Source organism: Hyla sarda, chromosome 7 (genome assembly GCF_029499605.1).
Source record: "Hyla sarda isolate aHylSar1 chromosome 7, aHylSar1.hap1, whole genome shotgun sequence".
Lineage (NCBI taxonomy): Eukaryota > Metazoa > Chordata > Amphibia > Anura > Hylidae > Hyla > Hyla sarda.
This window is the reverse complement of record NC_079195.1, coordinates 79,718,497-79,741,249: the sequence shown is the minus strand read 5'-3', so window position 1 is coordinate 79,741,249 and position 22,753 is coordinate 79,718,497. Positions and strand designations below refer to the sequence as shown.

Below are 22,753 nucleotides of genomic sequence, written 5' to 3'. Positions count from 1 at the left end.
AAGACTCTATAAGGCAGGACGGTGGACCACTCAAAGACTTTTTTCTCAAAAATAATGAACCACACAATTGTTGATTTTTTTTTTTTTTTAAATTGAAATTCCTAGACCCAGGCCCCACCTCAGCTGCATCAGTAACCCATAGATTGCCTGAAAGACACAGCCTGGAGTTGGCTGATGCACGAGTACACACCCGGGCTTCACAATCCACCCCAAAAAAACGCAATTTTTTTTTTAAATTGTCTGACAAAATACCTTTTTGTTAAAACAAGCGCATATGCAGCAGTTCAGAAGACTCTATAATGCAGGACGGTGGACCACATAAAAAGACATACTTCTATAATATAATAAACCACACAATATGTTCACATTTTTTTAAATAATTGAAATTCCAAGACCACGGCCCCACCTCTGCTGCATCAGTAACCCATATATTGCCAAACGGACACATACTGGAGTTGACTGATGCACGAGTACACACTACACACCCGTCACCCGGGCTTCACAATCCACCCCAAAACTCTATAATGCAGGATGGTGGACCACCCAAAGACATTCTTCTCAAAAGTAATAAACCACACAATGTTTGAAATTTAGTTAAAAAAAATAATACATGTGGCAAAATCAGATGGCAAAAGGATTCTATTCGCCAAAAATGATTAAGCAGAGTTAATCCCTCTCCATCTATTTTTTTTTTCCATTAAAAAATCACACGCAACAAGCGTTCCGTTGTGTAACGGTTAGCATTCTGCAAAATTCTATTTTATTACTGATAAAATTACCAGTAAATTTAACAATAACACTACCCAAGAGTGTTTAATTACCCCATACATTGCACCAGGAGCAGTCAGGAGTAGGCCTCAGCAGTACCCAAGAGGCTTTAATAACCCCTTACCTTGCCCGATCAATTGCGAGATCGAGCAATAACAGGTGTGTTATGGCCTTCGATGTCCTGGGCCGCACTAGCGCTCCACTGAACGGATTAGCGTCTCTCTATCTTTCAAGGACAGGTGCGTGTTGCACGCTGAAACCAGTTCGTGATAGGGTTCTGTGATTGCAATTATTTAATCTTAAAACGAGTAATTACCAGCAAGTGAGGGTCATAAGCTGGCGTTTATTAAGTCCCTGCCCTTTGTACACCCCGCCCGTCGCTATAAGCGATTGGATTAGTTAGTGAGTTGGTTAGTGAGGTCCTCGGATCGGCCAAGGCGGGGTAGGAGAAGGCCCTGGAAGAGCACCGAGAATTTAACGATCATTGTTGAAATTTGCATTAAGCATGTATTTAGCTACTGCTAAACATCCAGAGGCACCAGGGAGGCAAGTAGTTCCTGGAAGACACAGAATGAGCCTGGAGCATGCATTTGCAGTACCTAAGAGGTTTTCATAACCCCTTACATTTAAAGATCAATGTTTACATATGCATTAAGCATGTATTTAGCTACTGCTAAGCTTCCAAAAATTATAAGCCCAAGGCCTGAGGCACCAGGGAGGCAAGTAGTTTGTGAAAGACACAGAATGAGTCTGGAGCAGTCATTCGCAGTACCCAAGAGGGTTTCATAACCCCTTACATTTAAAGATCAATGTTGACATTTGCATTAAGCATGTATTTAGCTACTGCTAAACTTAAAAAAATTATAGGCCAGAAGCTTCAGTTTTCCCCATATTAGGAGCATAGTTGTCCCCCAGATTAGGCAGCATAGATGTCCCCCAGATTAGGACCATAGTTGTCCCCCAGATTAGGCAGCATAGATGTCACCCAGATTAGGAGCATACTTGTCCCCCAGATTAGGCAGCATAGTTGTCCCCCAATCAGCGCGGGTCGGTCAGAGCCAATCAAAGGGCCGTATGTGTCAATTGGGCCATACAATCCCCAGGTCTGCCCCAGAGGGTTTCATAACCAACCACAATAGAGAAAATTTTGTTGTAGGAGCATGGTCAATCTACTCAGACCCATCTGTCATTGGTGGCAGGAAATCCTGGCTGATCCATCCCTGATTCATCTTGACAAACGTCAGTCTCTCCACATTTTTAGTGGACAGACGAGTTCGCCTTGGGGTGACTATGGCCCCGGCCGCACTAAACACCCGCTCTGATGGCACACTACTGGCCGGGCAGGACAGCTTTTCCAGAGCAAACTCCGCTAGTTGTGGCCATAAATCGAGTTTGGCTGCCCAGAAGTCCAGTGGATCTTCAACGGTAGTTGGCAGGGTCATGTCAAGTTAAGCCATCACCTGCTGGTTCAGGTCCTGCTCCATGTCCACCTGCTGCTGATGAGTAGCTTCACTATGCAGCTGAAGGAAGCTACTCATCAGCGACTGTAGACTCAGGCTGCTGCTGATTGAGCCGGTACTGCTCCTGCCACCCCTCCCCAGCAGCCGTGGCAGTGGAAAGTGTGCGCAGAGGGCCCCCCGAGTCAGACCTGCGAGTGGATGGGCCATGTGGCCAATAGGCATCGGCCAACCGACTACGTAGAAGCTCCCTGAAGTAGGGCAGTTTGTCCTCCCTCTCAGTGGGTGTAAAAAAGGCCCCCATTTTGGGCCGGTAGCGAGGGTCTAATAAGATGGAGATCCAGAAGTCATCGCGCTGACGAATTTTGACAATTCGGGGGTCACTACGCAAGCAACTCAGCATGCATCGTGCCATTTGTGACAGTGACTCACTGGGACAACCTGCCTCCATCTCCACTGTATACTCCACTGTAACCCTCCAGCTCCTCTGGCTGCTCCTGCTCCTCCCCTCCTGTCCAATTGACCAGAAACACCGGCCATCTCATCCACCGTAAACTGTGCTCCGCTCTGCCCCTCATCATCCTCCTCCAGTTCATCCCCCACAGGACTCATGTAGCCTTCTGATGTAGGCGCAACATCTCCATTGCCGTGACCAGCCATGTTTTCAATAATTTTTTGGAGTAAATGTAGCAGTGGAATTACGTCGTTCATGGCGTAATTCGAGCGACTAACAAAAAATGTGGCTTCCTCAAAGGGCCTCAGCAAACGGCAGGTGTCACGTATGAGCTGCCACTGGTTCACATTGAAGTTACACAGGGGAGTACTCCTATCTGCTTGTATCATCAAAAAATCCGTAAGGGATTTTCTTTGTTCGTATAGTCTGTCCAACATATGGAGGGTGGAATTCCAACGTGTGGCAACGTCACAAATGAGACTATGTTGTGGGATACCGTTCTGACGCTGCAGCTCAAGCAAAGTGTGCTTGGCGGTGTACGAGTGGCTGAAGTGCATGCACAGTTTCCTTGCCATTGTCAGGACGTCTTGCAAATGGGGTGAAGACTTGATGAACTTCTTGACAACCAGATTCAACACGTGTGCCATGCAGGGCGAATGGTTCACACTTCCTTTTCGCAGTGCGGCCACAATGTTCTTCCCATTGTCGCTCACCATGGTTCCCATTTCCAGATTTCGTGGAGTAAGCTATACTCGGAATTCTGGACTGCGGGATCCTGCATAAATTTACTTGCTGATGGACTACTTCAGGTATAGTAAAGTTATTAGTTATATGTTCATTTAATTAATGGTAAATCTTGTGGATTTTTCCAACACATTCCGGATATGCTTCTACAATATCCTATGGATCTGATTAATTATTATAATTTTTTTTTAAAGTGTATCTAAACTGAGTGATCATTTCTAAAGAATTTGTTTGATTCTGTTCTATTTATTTCTGTATTGTTCTTTTGGCCGTGTTTGTTATCTATTGGCCAATTTCGGTTTTGTGAAAAAATGTTCTTGAAAAATTCAATAAAAAAAAATTATTTGAACCTAATGAACTTCAGCAGTTCCTCCCCTGTGTGACTCCGTTCGCCAAGGCAAACCATGTGAAGGACGGCTTGACAACTGAGGGTTGTGTCTGAGGAACCCACCGAATCTTGACTGGGGTTGCCAGATGTCGCTTGTGATGATGGGGATGAGTGTGCAAACCAATTGACGAGGAGAGATGGGTTGACGACACGACCGCTGGGTGTTAACGGGAGCTCAGGCCTATTGCTGCGACTCCTGCTGCCACTCGCCCCAAGTCTGCTGCCAACTCTGCCTGACGTATGTGGGCCTCTGCCCCTTCTCTGTGCACGTCCTGGCACTTCCCTGCCTGACATACTTAGTGCGTTTATGAGGGTATAGAACAGCAGCAGGCGATTACTTATGGCTGTCCTTTCAAAGTATATAGGCCCTAGACAGAATTACAGTTACTAAATAGTACACTCCTTTGTTGTATGTATGCCCTTTGCAATGATGAGCGCACTGTTAAGCGTATTTATACGCAGAAAAAAACTCTTTTTTTTGTTGTATACACCATCCAGTGTATACTAATGTGTGGAATAGCAGTGAATTTAGCACCGAGACAGAAATACAGGTACTAAATAGAACACTACTTCGTTGTATGTATGCCCTTTGCAATGATGAGCGCACTGTTAAGCGTATTTGTACGCAGGAAAAACTTTTTTTTTCTTTAATACACCGGCAGGTATATAACACGTGGTATAACACTTAATTTAGCACAGAGACAGAAAAAAAGGTGGTATATGGTACGCTATTTGCTTGAATTTAGGCCCTTTGCAATGATAAGGCCACTGAAAAAGCGTACTTTTACGCAGGAAAACCTTTTTTTTCTTTAATATACCGGCAGGTGTATAACGTGTGGTATAAAACAGAAATACAGGTACTAAATAGTTTGCTATTTGCTTGTATGTAGGCCCTTTGCAATAATAAGGCCACTGTTAAGCGTATTTTTATGCAGGAAAACCTTTTTTTTCTTTAATACACCGCCAGGTATATAACGTGTGGTATAACACTTAATTTAGCACAGAGACAGAAAAAAAGGTGGTATATGGTACGCTATTTGCTTGTATTTAGGCCCTTTGCAATGATAAGGCCACTGTTAAGCGTATTTTTACTCAGGAAAAAATGTATTTTCTTTAATACACCAGCAGGTGTATAACGTGTGGTATAACACTGAATTTAGCACAGAGACAGAAAAAAAGGTGGTATATGGTACGCTATTTGCTTGTATGTAGGCCCTTTGCAATGATAATGCCACTGAAAAAGTGTATTTGTACTCAGGAAAAAAATGTTCTTCTTTAATACACCGGCAGGTGTATAACGTGTGGTATAACACTTAATTTAGCACAGAGACAGAAAAAAAGGTAGTATATGGTACGCTATTTGCTTGTATTTAGGCCCTTTGCAATGATAAGGCCACTGTAAAGCGTATTTGTACTCAGGAAAAAAAAAATTATTTAATACACCGGCAGGTGTATAACATGTGGTATAACACTGAATTTAGCACAGAGACAGAGTAACAGGTGAAAAATGGTAAAAAGGCACCAAAGTCCACACTAATATGACTTATTTCTGAACAGCAGCAGGACCCAACAGTGCAGCACCACCAAAAAAAATCCAGGGATTAAACCCTAAATTGCACCCTGTCAAACAATTCTGAGCAGCAGAAGATTTGTGGAGAAAAAAAACTCAATAGAGCTGAAGATGAGGAGATAAGATGCTTCAGAAAGTTCAGGCAGCTTGGAGATCTGTATGAGGCAGCTGACAGCTATCTGCCCCTCTCTGCTGCAATGCTCAATAACGTGAATAGGAGGTTTAGCAATCAATGATCCTTCTCAGTGTAACAGCACAGCACTCTGCACTCCTGTCTTTCCCTAATGCTTATGTGAGTAGCAGTTGCAGTGTAACGCTGTGGTATGAGCTATTCACACACACACAGTCCCGTCCTCTCCATCTGAGTGCATAGATGAAATGAAGAGAGGCAAGATGGCCGCCGATTATATAGGGCCTGTGACATCACAGAGGTAAGTGAACACTGATAGGCTGCATCTCACATGTGATTCAGGGTCAGCCCGCCTACCTTCATTACCGCCGCTGTTTCCTGCCCTCCCATAATCCCCTGCCCCATGTACTCACATGTGGATCCGCCAACTTAGCTCTACAATAGCCTGGAACGCTGTAAAATGGAGTTTAATGAAGCGATTCGTGCGATAGAATCGCGGCGATATTCGTATTCGTTGCGAATCAAATTTTTCATGAAATTCGTAATGAATTCGGGTTCGTCAAGTTCGATTCACTCATCTCTACCCCTAGCAACAGACTACAAGGGTAGGATCTGCTCCCCCAGTATAAATGCACAACCGCATTTGGGATTTAGCACCTCCAGCCATTTGAGACCACGTTTTTTGTTGTTTGTTAAAAATTTCTACCCGGGTTCCATTGGGCTTAAACAAGCGTCAGGATGTGATACTTCACTATTAGCTTGTTAGTTCCTTTTTGGATACGTTTATGACTGTTTGATAGTTATATACATATATATATATATATATATATATATATATATATATATATATAGATAGATAGATAGAGATATATATATATATATATATATATATATATATATATATATATATACACATTGTTCTTAGATTTTTCTATATCCTCAGTCATGGACATATTCAACATACCTATGTATACATACAATTCTTTCTTCTTTTTTGTCTTTGTCCAGCGATCTACGGTATTTCCTGCTTTGTTCCTATTTCTATAGGTTTCCAATATATATACATATACATCTTTGATGTTATGCAAAATTTACATCATAGATATTGTAATATTTTTCTAATACAGTATACCTCCAGACTTTGGTTTTATGCACGTTTTTGTATGGTTTTTATTGTACACTTTTGTAATGGAGACAATGTAATGCTGTAAAGTGTGAAAGGAGTTAATGACACGTGATCACATCAGCTGTGATCGTTTGTCATTACTCCACCTATATATACCCATGTTTTCCTTGTATATGGTGTATGACTAAGAGCACTTTGGCGCTTGGAACGCATAACCCTTATGTTCCTGCACTTGTCTGCTAGTAAATTGGATTTTATTTGCACATTGAGCTGGACTCCATCTCCTACATTCTCTGTTCTCCGTGACGTTGTCCAGCGCCAGAGTCCGTGCTCCATCTGTCCGGGGTGGGGTGAGCTGGTTGGACTTGCTTTCTCACCCTGTATATATGTGCATATATATATATATATATATATATATATATATATATATATATATATATATATATATATATACATATATTGCACTGATATAGTGAAAGGACTAAAAATATTCTTTATTATTTCATAGGTTTAAAGACTAAAGTGCACACATTAACTTATCCAGAAACGGCTGCCATCTTATCTAATCGCTGTATACAGATAATATGCTATAATGTATGAGCAATGCCTCTCAGGTTACATTCACATTGTGATCGGTAATTAGTGCTCTTGTACAGTTCAGTACACAACAGATGCAGTAATCCACAGAAGGTAACTCCAAGCTGTAACCATTCCAATAGTTGTATATAAGTTACAGATCACAGTTTCTCATATAACCATGCAGTATTTTTAAATGACAGTCTCTCACATGTATGTCTTATCATGCATTGGTTCTATCATGCATACATCAACTTTGTGGAGATTGGATTAATATACTGATGTTAGTGAATCAGGAGCTCCACTTGTAATGCATGAATATAATAACTCATATAATCCACAGTAAACATTCCACCATATTCTTCATATCAAGAGCATGTCATGTAAATTTCTGCATAGCAAAAAGTGCCTGTGCATAGCAGCTTGTACTGTCCATACCAACACAGCAGTGTCTCTTTAAATCTCCAAAAAATGCACGTGCAGTGCAACTTGTTGTAGATACAGCTAGTATATATAGTACAGACCAAAAGTTTGGACACACCTTCTCATTCAAAGAGTTTTCTTTATTTTTATGACTATGAAAATTGTAGATTCACACTGAAGGCACCAAAACTATGAATTAACACATGTGAAATTATATACATAACAAAAAAGTGTGAAAACATGTCATATTCTCGGTTCAAGCTATCTTTTGCTTTGATTACTGCTTTGCACACTCTTGGCATTCTCTTGATGAGCTCCAAGAGGTAGTCACCTGAAATGGTCTTCCAACAGTCTTGAAGGAGTTCCCAGAGATGCTTAGCGCGTGTTGGCCCTTTTTGCCTTCACTCTGTGGTCCAGCTCACCCCAAACCATTTCGGTTGGGTTCAGGTCTGGTGACTGTGGAGGCCAGGTCATCTGGTGCAGCACCCCATCACTCTCCTTCTTGGTCAAATAGCCCTTACACAGCCTGGAGGTGTGTTTGGGGTCATTGTCCTGTTGAAAAATAAATGATGGTCCAACTAAACGCAAACAGGATGGAATAGAATGCCGCTGCAAGATGCTGTGGTAGCCATGCTGGTTCAGTATGCCTTCAATTTTGAATAAATCCCCAACAGTGTCACCAGCAAAGCAACCCACACCATCACACCTCCTCCACACCAGCACACCTGTGAAGTGAAAACCATTTCAGGTGACTACCTCTTGAAGCTCAACAAGAGAATGTCAAGAGTGTGCAAAGCAGTAATCAAAGCAAAAGGTGGCTACTTTGAAGAACCTAGAATATGACATATTTTCAGTTGTTTCACACTTTTTTGTTATGTCTATAATTCCACATGTGTTAATTCATAGTTTTGATGCCTTCAATATTATTCTACAATTTTCATAGTCATGAAAATAAAGAAAACTCTGAATGAGAAGGTGTGTCCAAACTTTTGGTCTTTACTGTACATTGATAACTTAACCCAAGGGCCAAGTCAGCATGTTGACAGTGTATTGCATCCATTTGTATATGCACTGCCATCATGCTTAAGAGACACCACCTAAGTATTGTGTTGCCTGGAGGGCCACCACATGGAGGAGGGGAGTTTTTTGGCTTCACTTGACGTGGAGGCCCTCTATTCGTCCATTCCCCATGGATTAGGATGTGAAGCAGTGCAGTCTTTTTTAAGGACGAGAGGTGTACAGTTTACTGACCAAAATGCATTCATGATGGAACTCCTACAGTTTGTCCTCACAAGGAACTTCTTTCTTTTTGAGGGTGTCTCCTTCCACCAGCAGTGAGGTACAGCAATGGGGGGCCCCTGCGCCCCAAATTATGCTAATCAGTACCTCGGCTGGTGGGAGGACCAAGTGGTGTTTGCAAAGGGGATGTCGTCATATACCGGACGCATTAATATGTGGATCCGGTGTATAGACAACATCTTCCTCATCTGGTCCTCCACAAAATAATTATTTGAAAGCTTGGTTTCAGACCTGAATAGAAACAATCTTGGGCTGAAATTCATCCATACACTTAGTCTGACTGACCTAGTGTTCTTAGATCTTAACATCTGGATAGCCTCAGACAACAGGGTGATGAATACATTACACCACAAGGAAACAGCAACTAACAGCCTATTACAGTGGGGTAGCTGTCATCCCCCCCCCCCATTAAAAAGAGGCATACTAGTATACCAGTATTTGATAGTGTGTTTCAACTGCTCCACTTTGGATGAATTCAAGATAACAACTGCAGAATTAAGGGTGAGGTTATGAGATCGAGGATACCCAAACAGAATCCTACAAAGGGCGTATATCAGAGCTTTAACTTGTAATCATGAGTCCCTCCTTATCCCTTAAAAAGAGAATAGGGAAGAAGTTGTGAGACCAGAACCACTAAGAATTGTCAGCACTTTTGATGAAAAGGCAAAAGAAGTAAGAGAAGTAATTTCCACCTACTGGAAAATACTGACATCAGACAAAACACTGAAGGGCATCATATCAGATGCCTGCAAATAACATGCCGCAGAGGTAGGAACTTGAGGGATCATCTGACCTGTAGTTATTTATCCCCCCCACCCCCACCCCCACCTAAACCGGAGACTTGGCTGAGCAATAAAACTGTGGGGACTTATCCCATGCAGATACGTAAAACCCAGTAAAAGTTTTCGTAGTGAAGCTACAGGGCAAGAATTTAGCATGAGACATTTTGCCAATTGCAGTCCAATCAGAGTAGTATATCTCCTCCCGTGCTTCTGCCCAAAGAATTACGTGGGCAAAACCATGAGGTCGTTGAAAAATCGGGTACAGAAGCATGTGGGAGATTTTTTGAAGGAGAGGAACACTCCAATCGGAATTCACTTTTAAGGAAAACATCATAGCTGTAGTAAGGATTTAATGGTACAGGTCATTGAAGTAATTAAACCTTCACCCAGAGAAGGAAAATAGGATGAACTAATTTTAGGCTATGTTCACACTACGGATTATGAACTGAATCTCCGCTCGCAGAATTCCGCGGGCGGAGATTCCATTCTGCAATACTTCGGCGGTAGGACCGCGCGGCACTGTGCTGTCACCATTGACAGCACAGTTTGCGGTACTTCTGCGCAAAGAATGAACATGTTCTTTCTTTCCGTGGAACAATTTTAGATGAAATTCCGCAGTGTGAACGGGTCTCACGGAAATCCATTCACACTGATTCACACTTTATGTTCACAGCACATAATTCTGTGGGAATTACATAGTGTGACCTTACCCTTACAATGTGATGCAGAATGGACCTTTAAATTAGACTTGGCAAAACCAAAGGGTCTTAATGATTATATATCATATGCATGCTTCATATAATGTGAGGTAGACATATTTTTTCCCTCCCTTCCCCCTTCTCACTAAACTTACACGTATATTTCAAAATAAATGATATGAGTAGCGTTCCACCCTGATCCTCTCCCCGATACATTGATAGCCCTATACGCACACTGATTGGTGTTGATGACGCTTAGTGTAGAGGCAGAAATGGTGAGTATGTTTGAAACAGTGCAAAGCCGGTGCACGGCCACCATCATAAACTTTATACATCGCGCTATATCGAGTGCTACAAATATGAAAATGTATGACTGTCAGCGATTCCTGATGAATGGACAGTGAAACACATTGAATTGCAATCTACCAGCCTCCATCTTGACTAGCTGTATGGATGGAGCAATGCCCAGGAAAACAGGTTTTTATATACTAGATATATGTGTTATACAAGTTGCACTGCACATGCACTTTTTGGAGTTTAAATGAGACACTGCTGTGTTGGTATGGACAGTGCAAACTGCTATGCACAGACACTTTTTGCAGTTTACTATGCAGAAGATTACATGACATGCTCTTGATATGAAGAATATGGTGGAATGTATACTGTGGATTATATGAGAGTTATTATATTCATGCATTACATACAAGTGGAGCTCCTGATTCACCAACATCAGTATTTTAATCCAATCTCCATGAAGTTGATATATGCATGATAGAACCAATGCATGATAAGACATACATGTGAGCGACTGTCATTTGCAAATACCACATGTAGAGATGAGCGAATTTTTGAAAACCTCGATTTGGCTGATTTTCAGATTTCTCTGAAAAAATTTGGTTCGGGAAGAATTTATTTGCGGCAAATCGCTATTAAAAACCGCTATTTCTGGCCTACAGAGAGCCTCAATAGGGGTGTAGAACACTTTGCTTTGTCCAAACACGCATACGGAGTGTGCTGTGCTAGTGAAAGATTTTTAATGTAATTTTGTGGAGAGACTGAGTCCCTGGGTGCGCTATCTCCCGGCGGCCCCTGTGTTTTTAAAGTTAACGCGCGACCGCAGAAAGATAACCAGGACATCTTAGTGTTCTGAAAAGATCTTTTGGGACACAGAGATGTCCCGAATGTGAAAGGGGGCCACCTGCGGGCTGCTCAGTGGCGGACCCCCCCTGGATCTGCCACTGAGCAGCCTGCAGGGGGACCCCTGGGGTATTGGGGCCATGGGTAATTGCCCGGTTTGCCCCGCATTAACACCGGCCCTGCCACCGGGACCACCTGGCTACAACGTGGGGTCAGCCTGTGAGCCCGCAACATAGCAGGGGAGCAAGCGCAGGGCGTACAGGTATGCCCTGCATCCTTATAAGGTTAATGGTATTGACTATAGAATAAGGAGAAAATGGCAAGGAGGAAAAAAAAGAAAATTCACAAATAAAATTGGTTGTGTCCTCAAAGCCAAAATGGACTGTGTCCTTAACCCCTTAAGGACTCAGGTTTTTTCAGTTTTTGCACTTTCGTTTTTTCCTCCTTACCTTTTAAAAATCATAACCCTTTCAATTTTCCACCAAAAAATCCATATTATGGCTTATTTTTTGCGTCACCAATTCTACTTTGCAGTGACAGTCATTTTACCCAAAAATTCACGGCGAAACGGAAAAAAAAATCATTGTGCGACAAAATCGTAGAAAAAACGCCATTTTGTAACTTTTGGGGGCTTCCGTTTCTACGCAGTGCATATTTCGGTAAAAATGACACCTTATCATTATTCTGTAGGTCCATATGGTTAAAATGATACCCTACTTATATAGGTTTGATTTTGTCGAACTTCTGGAAAAAATCATAACTACATGCAGGAAAATGTATACGTTTAAAAATGTCATCTTCTGACCCCTATAACTTTATTTTTCCACGTACAGGGCAGTATGAGGACTCATTTTTTGTGCCGTGATCTGAAGTTGTTATCGATATGATTTTTGTTTTGATCGGACTTTTTGATCACTTTTTATTCATTTTTTAATGGTATAAAAAGTGACCAAAAATATGCTTTTTTGGACTTTGGAATTTTTTTGCGCGTACGCCATTGACCGTGCGGTTTAATTGATATATTTTTATAGTTCAGACATTTACGCACATGGCGATACCACATGTGTTTTTTTATTTTTTTATTTACACTGTTTTATTTTTTTTATGGGAAAAGGGGGGTGATTCAAACTTTTATTAGGGAAGGGGTTAAATGAACTTTATTAACACTTTTTTTTTTACATTTTTTTGCAGTGTTATAGTTCCTGACAGGGACAGAGGTGTCGACAGAGAGCACTATTGTCATACTGAAAAGAACCACACAACTTCCTCTGGAGCATACAGCAGTGTAAGTACTGGAAGGATAAAGATTTTTCAATAGAAGTAATTTACAAATCTGTTTAATTTTCTGGCACCAGTTGATTTGAAAAAAAAAAAATGTTTTCCACCGGAGTATGCCTTTAACCTGTTGGGGATGGAGGGCATACCTGTACGACCTCAGCCCGCTCCCTGTCTATAAAGCGGGTCCACGCTGTCATAGCGGGTAGGACCTGGCACCAAGCAACGGCCAGGACCAGTGGCTAATAGAGCGCGGCACTGATCGCAGTGCCTCGCGCTATTAACCCTTTAGATGCGGCGTTCAAAGTTGAACGCCACGTCTAAAGTGAAAGTAAACCATTGCCGGTTAGTTCAGGGGGCTGTTTGGGATCACCGTGATGAAATTGCGGCATCCCGAACAGCTTACAGGACAGCAGGAGGGTCCCTACCTGCCTCCTTGCTGTCCGATCGCCGAATGACTGCTCAGTGCCTGAGATCCAAGCATGAGCAGTCAAGCGGCAGAATCATTGATCAATGGTTTCCTATGAGAAACCATTGATCAATGTAAAAGATCAGTGTGTGTGTGTAGTGTTATAGCCCCCTATGGGTGCTGCAACACTGCAAAAAAAAAAAAAAGTGAAACAAAAAAGTTAATAAAGATCAATTTACCCCTTCCCTAATAACATTTTTAATCACCCCCTTTTCCCATAGAAAAAAAAAACTGTGTAAATAAAAATAGAAATAAACATATGCGTTTTCTCCAAAGTCCAAAAGAGCGTATTTTTGGTCACTCTTTATTTACTTCAGATCACGGCGCAAAAAAAAAAAAAAATCCCTCACACCACCCGCGGAAAATTAAAAAAGATATAGGGGTCAGAAGATGACAATTTTAAACATATACATTTTCCTGCATGTAGTTATGATTTTTTCGAAAAGTACGACAAAATTAAACCTATATAAGTAGGGTATCATTTTAACTCCTTGGGGAGGAAGGCCGTATGCACATGCCCTCGCGTCCCGTCACTTAAGGACGGAGGGCGTATCCATACGCCCTCGGCATTTCCGATCACTGCCGCTCGCCGGGCGGTGATCGGACCGGAATGCCTGCTGATATCTATCAGCAGGCATCCCATGGCAATGCCTAGGGGGGTCCTGAGACCCCCCCCATATCGGCGATCGCAGCAAATCGCAGGTCAATTCAGACCTGCGATTTGCCGTGATCCGGGCAAATCGGGTCACTGGTGACCCGATCTCTCGGAAAATAAGACTGATCGGAGCTGTCAGAGACAGCTTCGACCAGCCTAAAGCATAGGAGCGAGGTGGCAATGTTGCCACCCCTCCTATTCCCTGCCATTGGTTGGTCAGGCTGACCACCAATGGCAGGAGGGGGGCGGGGGGTTACAGTTCATTTCCCCCCCCCCACCCCCGCTCTGCGCACCGATTGAAGTCGGTACAGAGCGGGGGGAACACGGGCGGCGAGGGGGAGGGCATGGCCCGGCTTACCCGGACCGGAGGAGGCGGCGGAGGCGGCTCAGGAACAAGCGGCTCGAGCAGGAGGAGCGGCGGCCGGAAATTGCGGCTGAGAAAGCTGCAGTGAAGATCGCGATAAGTGATCTTCACTGTGGCCTTCTAAAAGCTGCAAAACTGCAACTCCCAGCATGCACACACAGCCAAAGGCTGTCTGGGCATGCTGGGAGTTGTAGTTTTGCAACATCTGAAGTGGCACAGTTTGGAGACCACTATATGGTGGTCTCCAAACTGTAGCCCTCCAGATGTTGCAAAACTACAACTCCCAGCATGCCCAGACAGTCAGGGATGCTGGGCGTGTAGTTCTGCAATATCTGGCCCTTCAGATGTTGCAGAACTACAACTCCCAGCATGCCTGGACAGTCTGGGCATGCTTGGAGTTGTAGTTTTGCAACATCTGGAGGGCTACAGTTGGAGGCCACTGTTCTTCTCCAGTTGTTGCATAACTACAACTCCTAGCATGCCCAGACTGTCCAGGCATGCTGGGAGTTGTAGTTCTGCAACATCTGAAGGGCCAGATATTGCAGAACTACACGCCCAGCATCCCTGACTGTACGGGCATGCTGTGAATTGTAGTTTTGCAACAGCTGTAGGCACACTGGTTGGGAAACACTGAGCTAGAGTCTGTTTCCTAACTCAGTGATTCCAACCCGTGTTCCTCCAGCTGTGGCAAAACTACAACTTCCAGAGTGCACTGACAGACCATACATGCTGGGAGTTGTAGTCTTGCAACAGCTGGAGGCACATGGGTTGGAATCACTGAGCTAGAGTCTGTTTTCTAACTCTGTGGTTCCCCACCAGTGTGCCTACAGCTGTTGTAAAACTACAACTCCCAGCATGTACGGTCTGTCAGTGCATTCTGGGAGTTGTCATTTTGCCACAGCTGAAGGTTTGGGGTGCCCCCCCCCCCTTGGGTACAGGGTACATTCACACGGGCGGGTTTACAGTGGGTTTCCTTCAAGGAAACTTACTGTGAACCCCTGCCTGTGTGAATGTACCCTAAAAACACTACACTACACTAACAAATAATAAAAAGTAAAACACTACACATACACCCCCTTACACATCGCCCCCCCCCCAATAAAAATGAAAAACATCTCATACGGCAGTGTTTCCTAAACGGCGCTTCCAGCTGTGGCAAAACCACAACTCGCAGTGTTGCCGGACAGCCATAGACTGTCCTGGCAGGCTGGGAGTCTTGCAGCAACTGGAGGCACCCTGTGGGAGACACTGCCGTAGGGTTTTGGTGGAGACAAGCCCCATCCTTGTAACCGGGTCCACCCCTACTGCAAATTCCTTATTCAGGCCTCAAATGCGCATGCTGCTCTCTCACTTTCAGAGCCCTGTCGTATTTCAAGGCAACAGTTTAGGGCCACATATGGGGTATCTCCGTACTCGGGAGAAATTGCGTTACAAATTTTGGGGGGATTTTTCTCCCATTATCCTTCGTAGAAATGGTAAATTTGGGGGAAAAACCTGCACTTTAGTGAAAATTTTTTTTTTCATTTACACATCCGAATTTAACGAAAAGTCATCAAACACCTGTGGGGTGTTAAGGCTCACCGGACCCCTTGTTACGTGCCTTGAGGGGTGTAGTTTCCAAAATAGTATGCCATGTGTTTTTTTTTTTTTTGCTGTTCTGGCACCATAGGGGCTTCCTAAATGCGACATGCCCCCAAAAACCATTTCAGCAAAACTCACTCTCCACAATCCCATTGTCGCTCCTTCCCTTCTGAGCCCTCTACTGCGCCCGCCGAACACTTGACATACACATATGAGGTATTTCCATACTCGAGAGAAATTGGGTTACAAATTTTGGGGGGCTTTTTCTCCTTTTACTCCTTGTAAAATTTCAAAAACTTGGTCTACAAGAACATGCGAGTGTAAAAAATTAAGATTTTGAATTTTCTCCTTCACTTTGCTGCTATTCCTGTGAAACACCTAAAGGGTTAACAAACTTACTGAATGTCATTTTGAATACTTTGAGGGGTGCAGTTTTTATAATGGGGTCATTTATGGGGTATTTCTAATATGAAGACCCTTCAAATCCACTTCAAAACTGAACTGGCCCCTAAAAAATTCTGATTTTGAAAATTTTGTGAAAAATTGGAAAATTGCTTCTGAACTTTTAAGCCCTCTGATGTTTTCCAAAAGTAAAAACATGTCAACTTTATGTTGCAAACATAAAGTAGACATATTGTATATGTGAATCAAAATATTATTTATTTAGAATGTTTATTTTCCTTACAAGCAGAGAGCTTCAAAGTTAGAAAAATGCAAAATTTTCTATTTTTTCAGCAAATTGTGGAATTTTTCACCAAGAAATGATGCAAGTATCGACAAAAATTTGCCACTAACATAAAGTAGAATATGTCACGAAAAAACAGTCTCTGAATCAGAATGAAAAGTAAAAACATCCCAGAGTTATTAATGCTTAAAGTGACAGTGGTCAGAATTGCAAAAAATGCTCCCGTCCTTAGGGTTATAATGGGCTCCGTCCCCAATGAGTTAATCGTATGGACCTACAGACTAAAGAGAAGGTTTCATTTTTACAGAGAAATGTACTGCGTAGAAACGGAAGCCCCCAAAAGTTACAAAATGGCATTTTTTCTTCAATGTCGCGCAATGATTTATTTTTTCCGTTTTTTGGGTAAAATGACTGATGTCACTGCAAAGTAGAATTGGTGGCGGAAAAAATAAGCCATCATATGGATTTTTAGGTGCAAAATTGAAAGGGTTATGATTTTTAAAAGGTAAGGAGGAAAAAACGAAAGTGCAAAAACGGAAAAACCCTCCGGGGTTAAGAAGTTAAAGTCACAGTGAAAATAGCTCTGTACATCCCAAACTGCAGCACACAATCTGTAGAACAGCAGCACTGGCTGTGAATAAAAAACATTGCACAACTTTATATCCTAGAACCTTTATATCTTTATATCAACAATATAATTCATTTTGCTAAATTAACTCTATGTGAGGTCAAACAAGTTAGATATCCAAAATCCACATACTTTGAATATGTCAAAATGGGAATTTTGCTTAATTTGCAAAAATTTTCATGTGTTATGTTGTTTTGTGCAGCTTTGTATGGTAGTGTGTGTTTACAATGCTGAATCCAAAACAGGGTTTGGCTGAAAAATTATTTGTATTAGAAACCACATATACAGTACATACAGGAAGAAAATGCCTAACAAATCTGTCAGCTATATTTGCCTTGTTTTCCTTTCTCACTTTATTAATGGACAAAAATAACATGTTAAATAAGGGTTATCCTGGGAAATTTATAGGCATTTCCCTACTGCTAACTGGAAGAACATATGACAAACTGTCCATGCTAAACGCAAATGAGTAATTAAAGTAGGAATGCTAAGTGCACAGGACAATTGTTGCCTTATTTCTACAGGAAAGGAGTAGACATTACTCTATTCACAAACCACTCTTGATCCAATATGTTTTCTGCTCGTACCCTTTTGTTAGTTGGTATCCATATCTCTTTTCTACTGACTGGATTATTAGGAAACCTATTCATACTGATAGTTCACCTTCTAGACTGGTGTAAAACCCATGATTACAACCCATCAATACTTATAATCAACAGCATTGCCCTCATCAATATCTTCTACCAAGGAGCCATTACATTCAATGTGGTCACCGTCTTCATGTTTCTGGATTTCTACGTACAAGTCTGGGTGGTGAATCCTTTGGTGGTCATCATGTCTTCATTGGCATTCTCAAGCCTTTGGTGTTCCACCTGCCTGTGCTTCTACTACTGCATTAAGATTGTTAATTTCCAAGGATCTTTCTTCTACAAGCTCAAGGCAAAGGTTGCTGTATTTATGCCATGGTTACTCTTTATTTCCATTGCTGCCTCCTGGTTAGTTGGAGTACCTGCTTACTGGGATCTCTATATGGACATTAAGCCTTTGACTGCCGGAAATGTAACTATGTTTTCATTGATTGTCAAAAGCAGATGCACATGTCTGTTTCAGATTTATTCTTTTTTTGCTGCCATATCGTTTGCTATAATATTTACCACTGCTGGAGCAATTGTTACCTCTTTGTGCAAGCACATGATAAGGATGAAGAAAAATAATGAAGGGTCCGGAAATTCAAGAATTCATTCTCATTTATTAGCGGCTAAAACTGTGACTTCTCTCCTTTTACTGTATTTGATATTCTATGGTTTCCTGAGTTCATTATTTAATGAAGTGGGCAATACCAGTAGCTTAACATTTGACATTTCATTTGTTGTGTGTTCCAGCTTTCCAACATTTAACTCGATTATTCTGATAATGGGGAACCGGAAGTTGTCAAACAGCTTGAAGGAACTCTTATGTATGAGACATCATGCTGCAAATACTGAGGTCACTGTAACTACCTACTAGATGTATGATGACCCTCTGCTCACAAGAACTATGATTTATTTCATGTATCTTGATTTACCCACATTATTGTCTCGATCCTTCACTAAAGACCCTTAACTTTGTGTACTTTTATGTTATTTCTCTCACAAATAAATGTTTCTTTTTGTCGGTAGTTTTCTTATTTATATATTATTATATGGGTGCCCCAGATACATACAGGGAAAGGTAATGTATGCACTATACTTTTTTTTTATATATATTGTGACAAAACAACTGGTACTAATTTTAAGATTTTAGTAAATTTACAAAATTCAAGAAACTCTGTAGTATTTCTTAGATAAAGTTAAGGAAATAATATTAAAATTGTCCATGTCATTGGGAAAACTTTTCACATGTCACAGAGACACATCAAAAGATGTGATGGTTGAGGTCTCTCATTGATCAGAAGAATGAGTGGGGTGAGGAGTACAGTAGCACACTTCACTTCTTGGATTACAATAATCTTTGTTCTGCTGTCCCATAAAAATATAATGAGGCCGCAGGAAGGAGCTTGCTGTGAGTTGGGGAGTGAGGTGGCTACCACATGCTTCTCCCAACTTGTTCTCCTGATCAGTCAGGGTCCCAGCTCTAAGACCCTGACCGATCACATTTTTTGACATGTCTCTGTGACATGTCAAAAATTTCTTGAAATGCCAAGGACACTTTTAACTTTGTTTAGTATTCATAAAACACTTAAAGAGTACCTGTCACCAAACTAAACTTTTAATATACTGTTCCTTATATAATTATAAGACACTTTGCTCTTTACTTGCTGTCAAAATTCTCAACCTTTATATGTTTTTAATGTGATGTAAAAATGGCCACTAGGTCGCTCTATTATGTCCCCTGCGAAGTTAAACAGTTAATTTGGTCTCCTCCCGGCCAGACAGGAGACCAAACTCAGGAAGTGTGTGCTGGGCATGGCGAGGCACAGCTCTCGCAGGCTTCAGTGACGTTGCACCTTTCTCCTGCCGGGAGCTTACAAAATGTGAGCAAGGGGAAAGGTATGATACAGAGCTTTTTAAAGCTTGGAAAAAATTTTTTAAGAGCAGAGGGGGGTGTTAGGAGTAGTTAGGGAATATAATCTGAGTTAGTTTAGAAAATATGGTTTGATGACAGGTACTCTTTAAATATACGGTAAATCAAGAAAACAGTAAGCACACCATACAGTTAATTATAAAGGTCACGATAACTTGAGCTATTTTGTGCAGAACATTTCTTATCTAAAGTTATAGGAGCAGATTTATCAAAACCTGTATAGAGAAGGAATGGTGTGGATACCCATAGCAACCAATCAGATTGCTTTTTTTTTAATTTTTCTCAGGCCTATTTAAAAATGAAAGAAGCAATCTGATTGGTTGCTATGAGCATCTGCACCACTCTTCCACTACACAGGTTATGGTAAATGTTCACCATAGTCGGTAAATGAACTAAGAAGAAATAACCACTTTTCTCACCATTAGGTACCTTCAAATCTTATTGATGGTTTGTCAATACGTGTTGGATGTATTGGGGTCAATAATTCAGGGTATCAGACTTTTTTTCTACTTCAAGCATCTAAATGGGAGAAAATAGTATGTGATAGACTTTCCCTATTCTAACCAACTTCCTCCTGGCCCTCCAAGCAGAGGACCCACCCTAAATAGGGAGACCCCACCACTCACACTCTAATCTCACCCTGCTGAAACCCACACCTTATCAACATTAAGGAAAATATCTCCATGATCTTATGTGTTCTGATTCCCGTTATTTTTTTCAACTTTTTACTGCTATTGTATTACTCTACCATTAAAGGACATGTCCGGTGCTCACTTTTCTTATTGTATCCGTTCCGGGCTGCAAAAAAAAAAGAAAATAAGCTTTCTCTTGCCTTCCTACGCTCCGCCGGTGCTCCGGTACAGGCGTTCGGTCCCAGGGCTTTATTCTTCTTACTTCCTGTTAGCCCGGCACGTAACACGGAGCTTCAGCCTATCATTGGCCGAGGCGGGACATCGCTGCGGCCGGTGATAGGTTGAAGCTCCGTGTCACGTGCCGGGCTAACAGGAAATAAGAAGAATACAGCCCGGGGACCGAACACCTGTACCGAAGCACCAGGGGAGCCTAGGCAGGAAAGAGAAAATTTGTTTTCTTTTATTTTTCAGCCCAGAACGGATAAAATAAGAAAAGTGAGCACCGGACATCTCCTGTAACATTGACATCAGTTCACTGCAGTTTATGGAATGTCCCCAGTGAAACACGGTCCAAAAATGTTAGTGTCCCGAAGGTGTACTACTTCTGGGAGATATTTTATTTAGTGGTGGTTAGAAGAAGATAAAAGTAGGGTAAAATTAGGGAGAAAATTGTGGGGTTACCCTTTTCAGGGTTATTGCTCTGCTTGGAGGGTCAAGAGGAAGCTGGTGAGAATAGGGATAGTGCTTCCTATTTTTATTGCTTTTAGCATCCTTGTCTTTAACCCCTCAGCGACTCAGCCCATTTTAACCTTAACCCGTACAGGACCTAGGGCGTATGGATACGCCTTCTGTACCTGGGTCTTAAGGACCCAGGGCGTACCTGTACGCCCGTGGGAATTTCGGTCCCCGCCGTGCACCGGGCGGGGACCGGACTGGGGTGACTGCTGATATCGATCAGCAGGCACCCCATGTAAATCCCCAGGGGGGTCATCAGACGGCGATCGGCGCAAATCGCAAGTGAATTCACACTTGTGATTTGCGCCGATTCCGGGTCATACGAGTCTATGGTGACCCGGTGACCCGGAATATAAGGGGGATTGCGGTTGTCTAAGACACCCACAATCCCCATGTAGCAATAGGAGAGAGGTGGCAGAGGAGCCACCCCTCCTATCCCTGCTATTGTTGGTCTAGACGCGACCACCAATAGCAGATCGGGGGCGGGGGGGGGGGGGGGTTACTTTCGTTTTCCCCGTTCTGCCCACCCACAATAGGCGGGGCAGAATGGATAACCGAAGGGGACCAAACGCCAAAGATCCACTTACCCGATGGTGGAAGCTGCGGGACGGGATCTGGGGCGGTGATCGGCGCGGGCGGCGATGTCGTGCGGCAGAAGAGGATGGCTCCCTGGATCCGACGGAAGTCGGTAAGTTGCCTAGCAACATCTAGAGGGCTACAATCTGAGACTGTAGCGCTCCAGATGTTGCAAAACTACAACTCCCAGCATGCCCAGACAGCTGTTTGGGCATGCTGGGATTTGCAGTTTTGCAACAGCTGGAGGTTTACAGTTTAGAGACCACTGCACAGTGATCTCTATACTGTAGCACTCTAGATCTTGCAAAACTACAACTCCTAGCATGCCCACACAGCAGTTTGCTGTCTGTGCATGCTGGGATTTGTAGTTTTGCAACATCTGGAGGTCCACAGTTTGGAGGGGTTACACAAATTGTGGGGTTACCCTTTTCAGGGTTATTGCTCTGCTTGGAGGGTCAAGAGGAAGCTGGTGAGAATAGGGATAGTGCTTCCTATTTTTATTGCTTTTAGCATCCTTGTCTTTAACCCCTCAGCGACTCAGCCCATTTTAACCTTAACCCGTACAGGACCTAGGGCGTATGGATACGCCTTCTGTACCTGGGTCTTAAGGACCCAGGGCGTACCTGTACGCCCGTGGGAATTTCGGTCCCCGCCGTGCACCGGGCGGGGACCGGACTGGGGTGACTGCTGATATCGATCAGCAGGCACCCCATGTAAATCCCCAGGGGGGTCATCAGACGGCGATCGGCGCAAATCGCAAGTGAATTCACACTTGTGATTTGCGCCGATTCCGGGTCATACGAGTCTATGGTGACCCGGTGACCCGGAATATAAGGGGGATTGCGGTTGTCTAAGACACCCACGATCCCCATGTAGCAATAGGAGAGAGGTGGCAGAGGAGCCACCCCTCCTATCCCTGCTATTGTTGGTCTAGACGCGACCACCAATAGCAGATCGGGGGCGGGGGGGGGGGGGGGTTACTTTCGTTTTCCCCGTTCTGCCCACCCACAATAGGCGGGGCAGAATGGATAACCGAAGG

At 42.9% G+C, this 22,753-nt stretch overlaps 2 protein-coding genes across 2 annotated transcripts in view; one reads left to right on the top strand and one right to left on the bottom strand.

Annotated features, from left to right (window-relative positions):
* The window catches only part of LOC130281980 (protein spinster homolog 1-like), a 261,234-nt gene that overhangs the window by 56,281 nt on the left and 182,200 nt on the right, over positions 1 to 22,753 (bottom strand). The gene's annotated exons all lie outside the window — the stretch shown is intronic.
* LOC130283150 (taste receptor type 2 member 9-like) lies at positions 17,780 to 18,854 on the top strand. Its single transcript, XM_056532343.1, has one exon. The coding sequence runs from the start codon at positions 17,780 to 17,782 to the stop codon at positions 18,713 to 18,715; it is 936 nt and encodes a 311-aa protein (XP_056388318.1). The 3' UTR covers positions 18,716 to 18,854.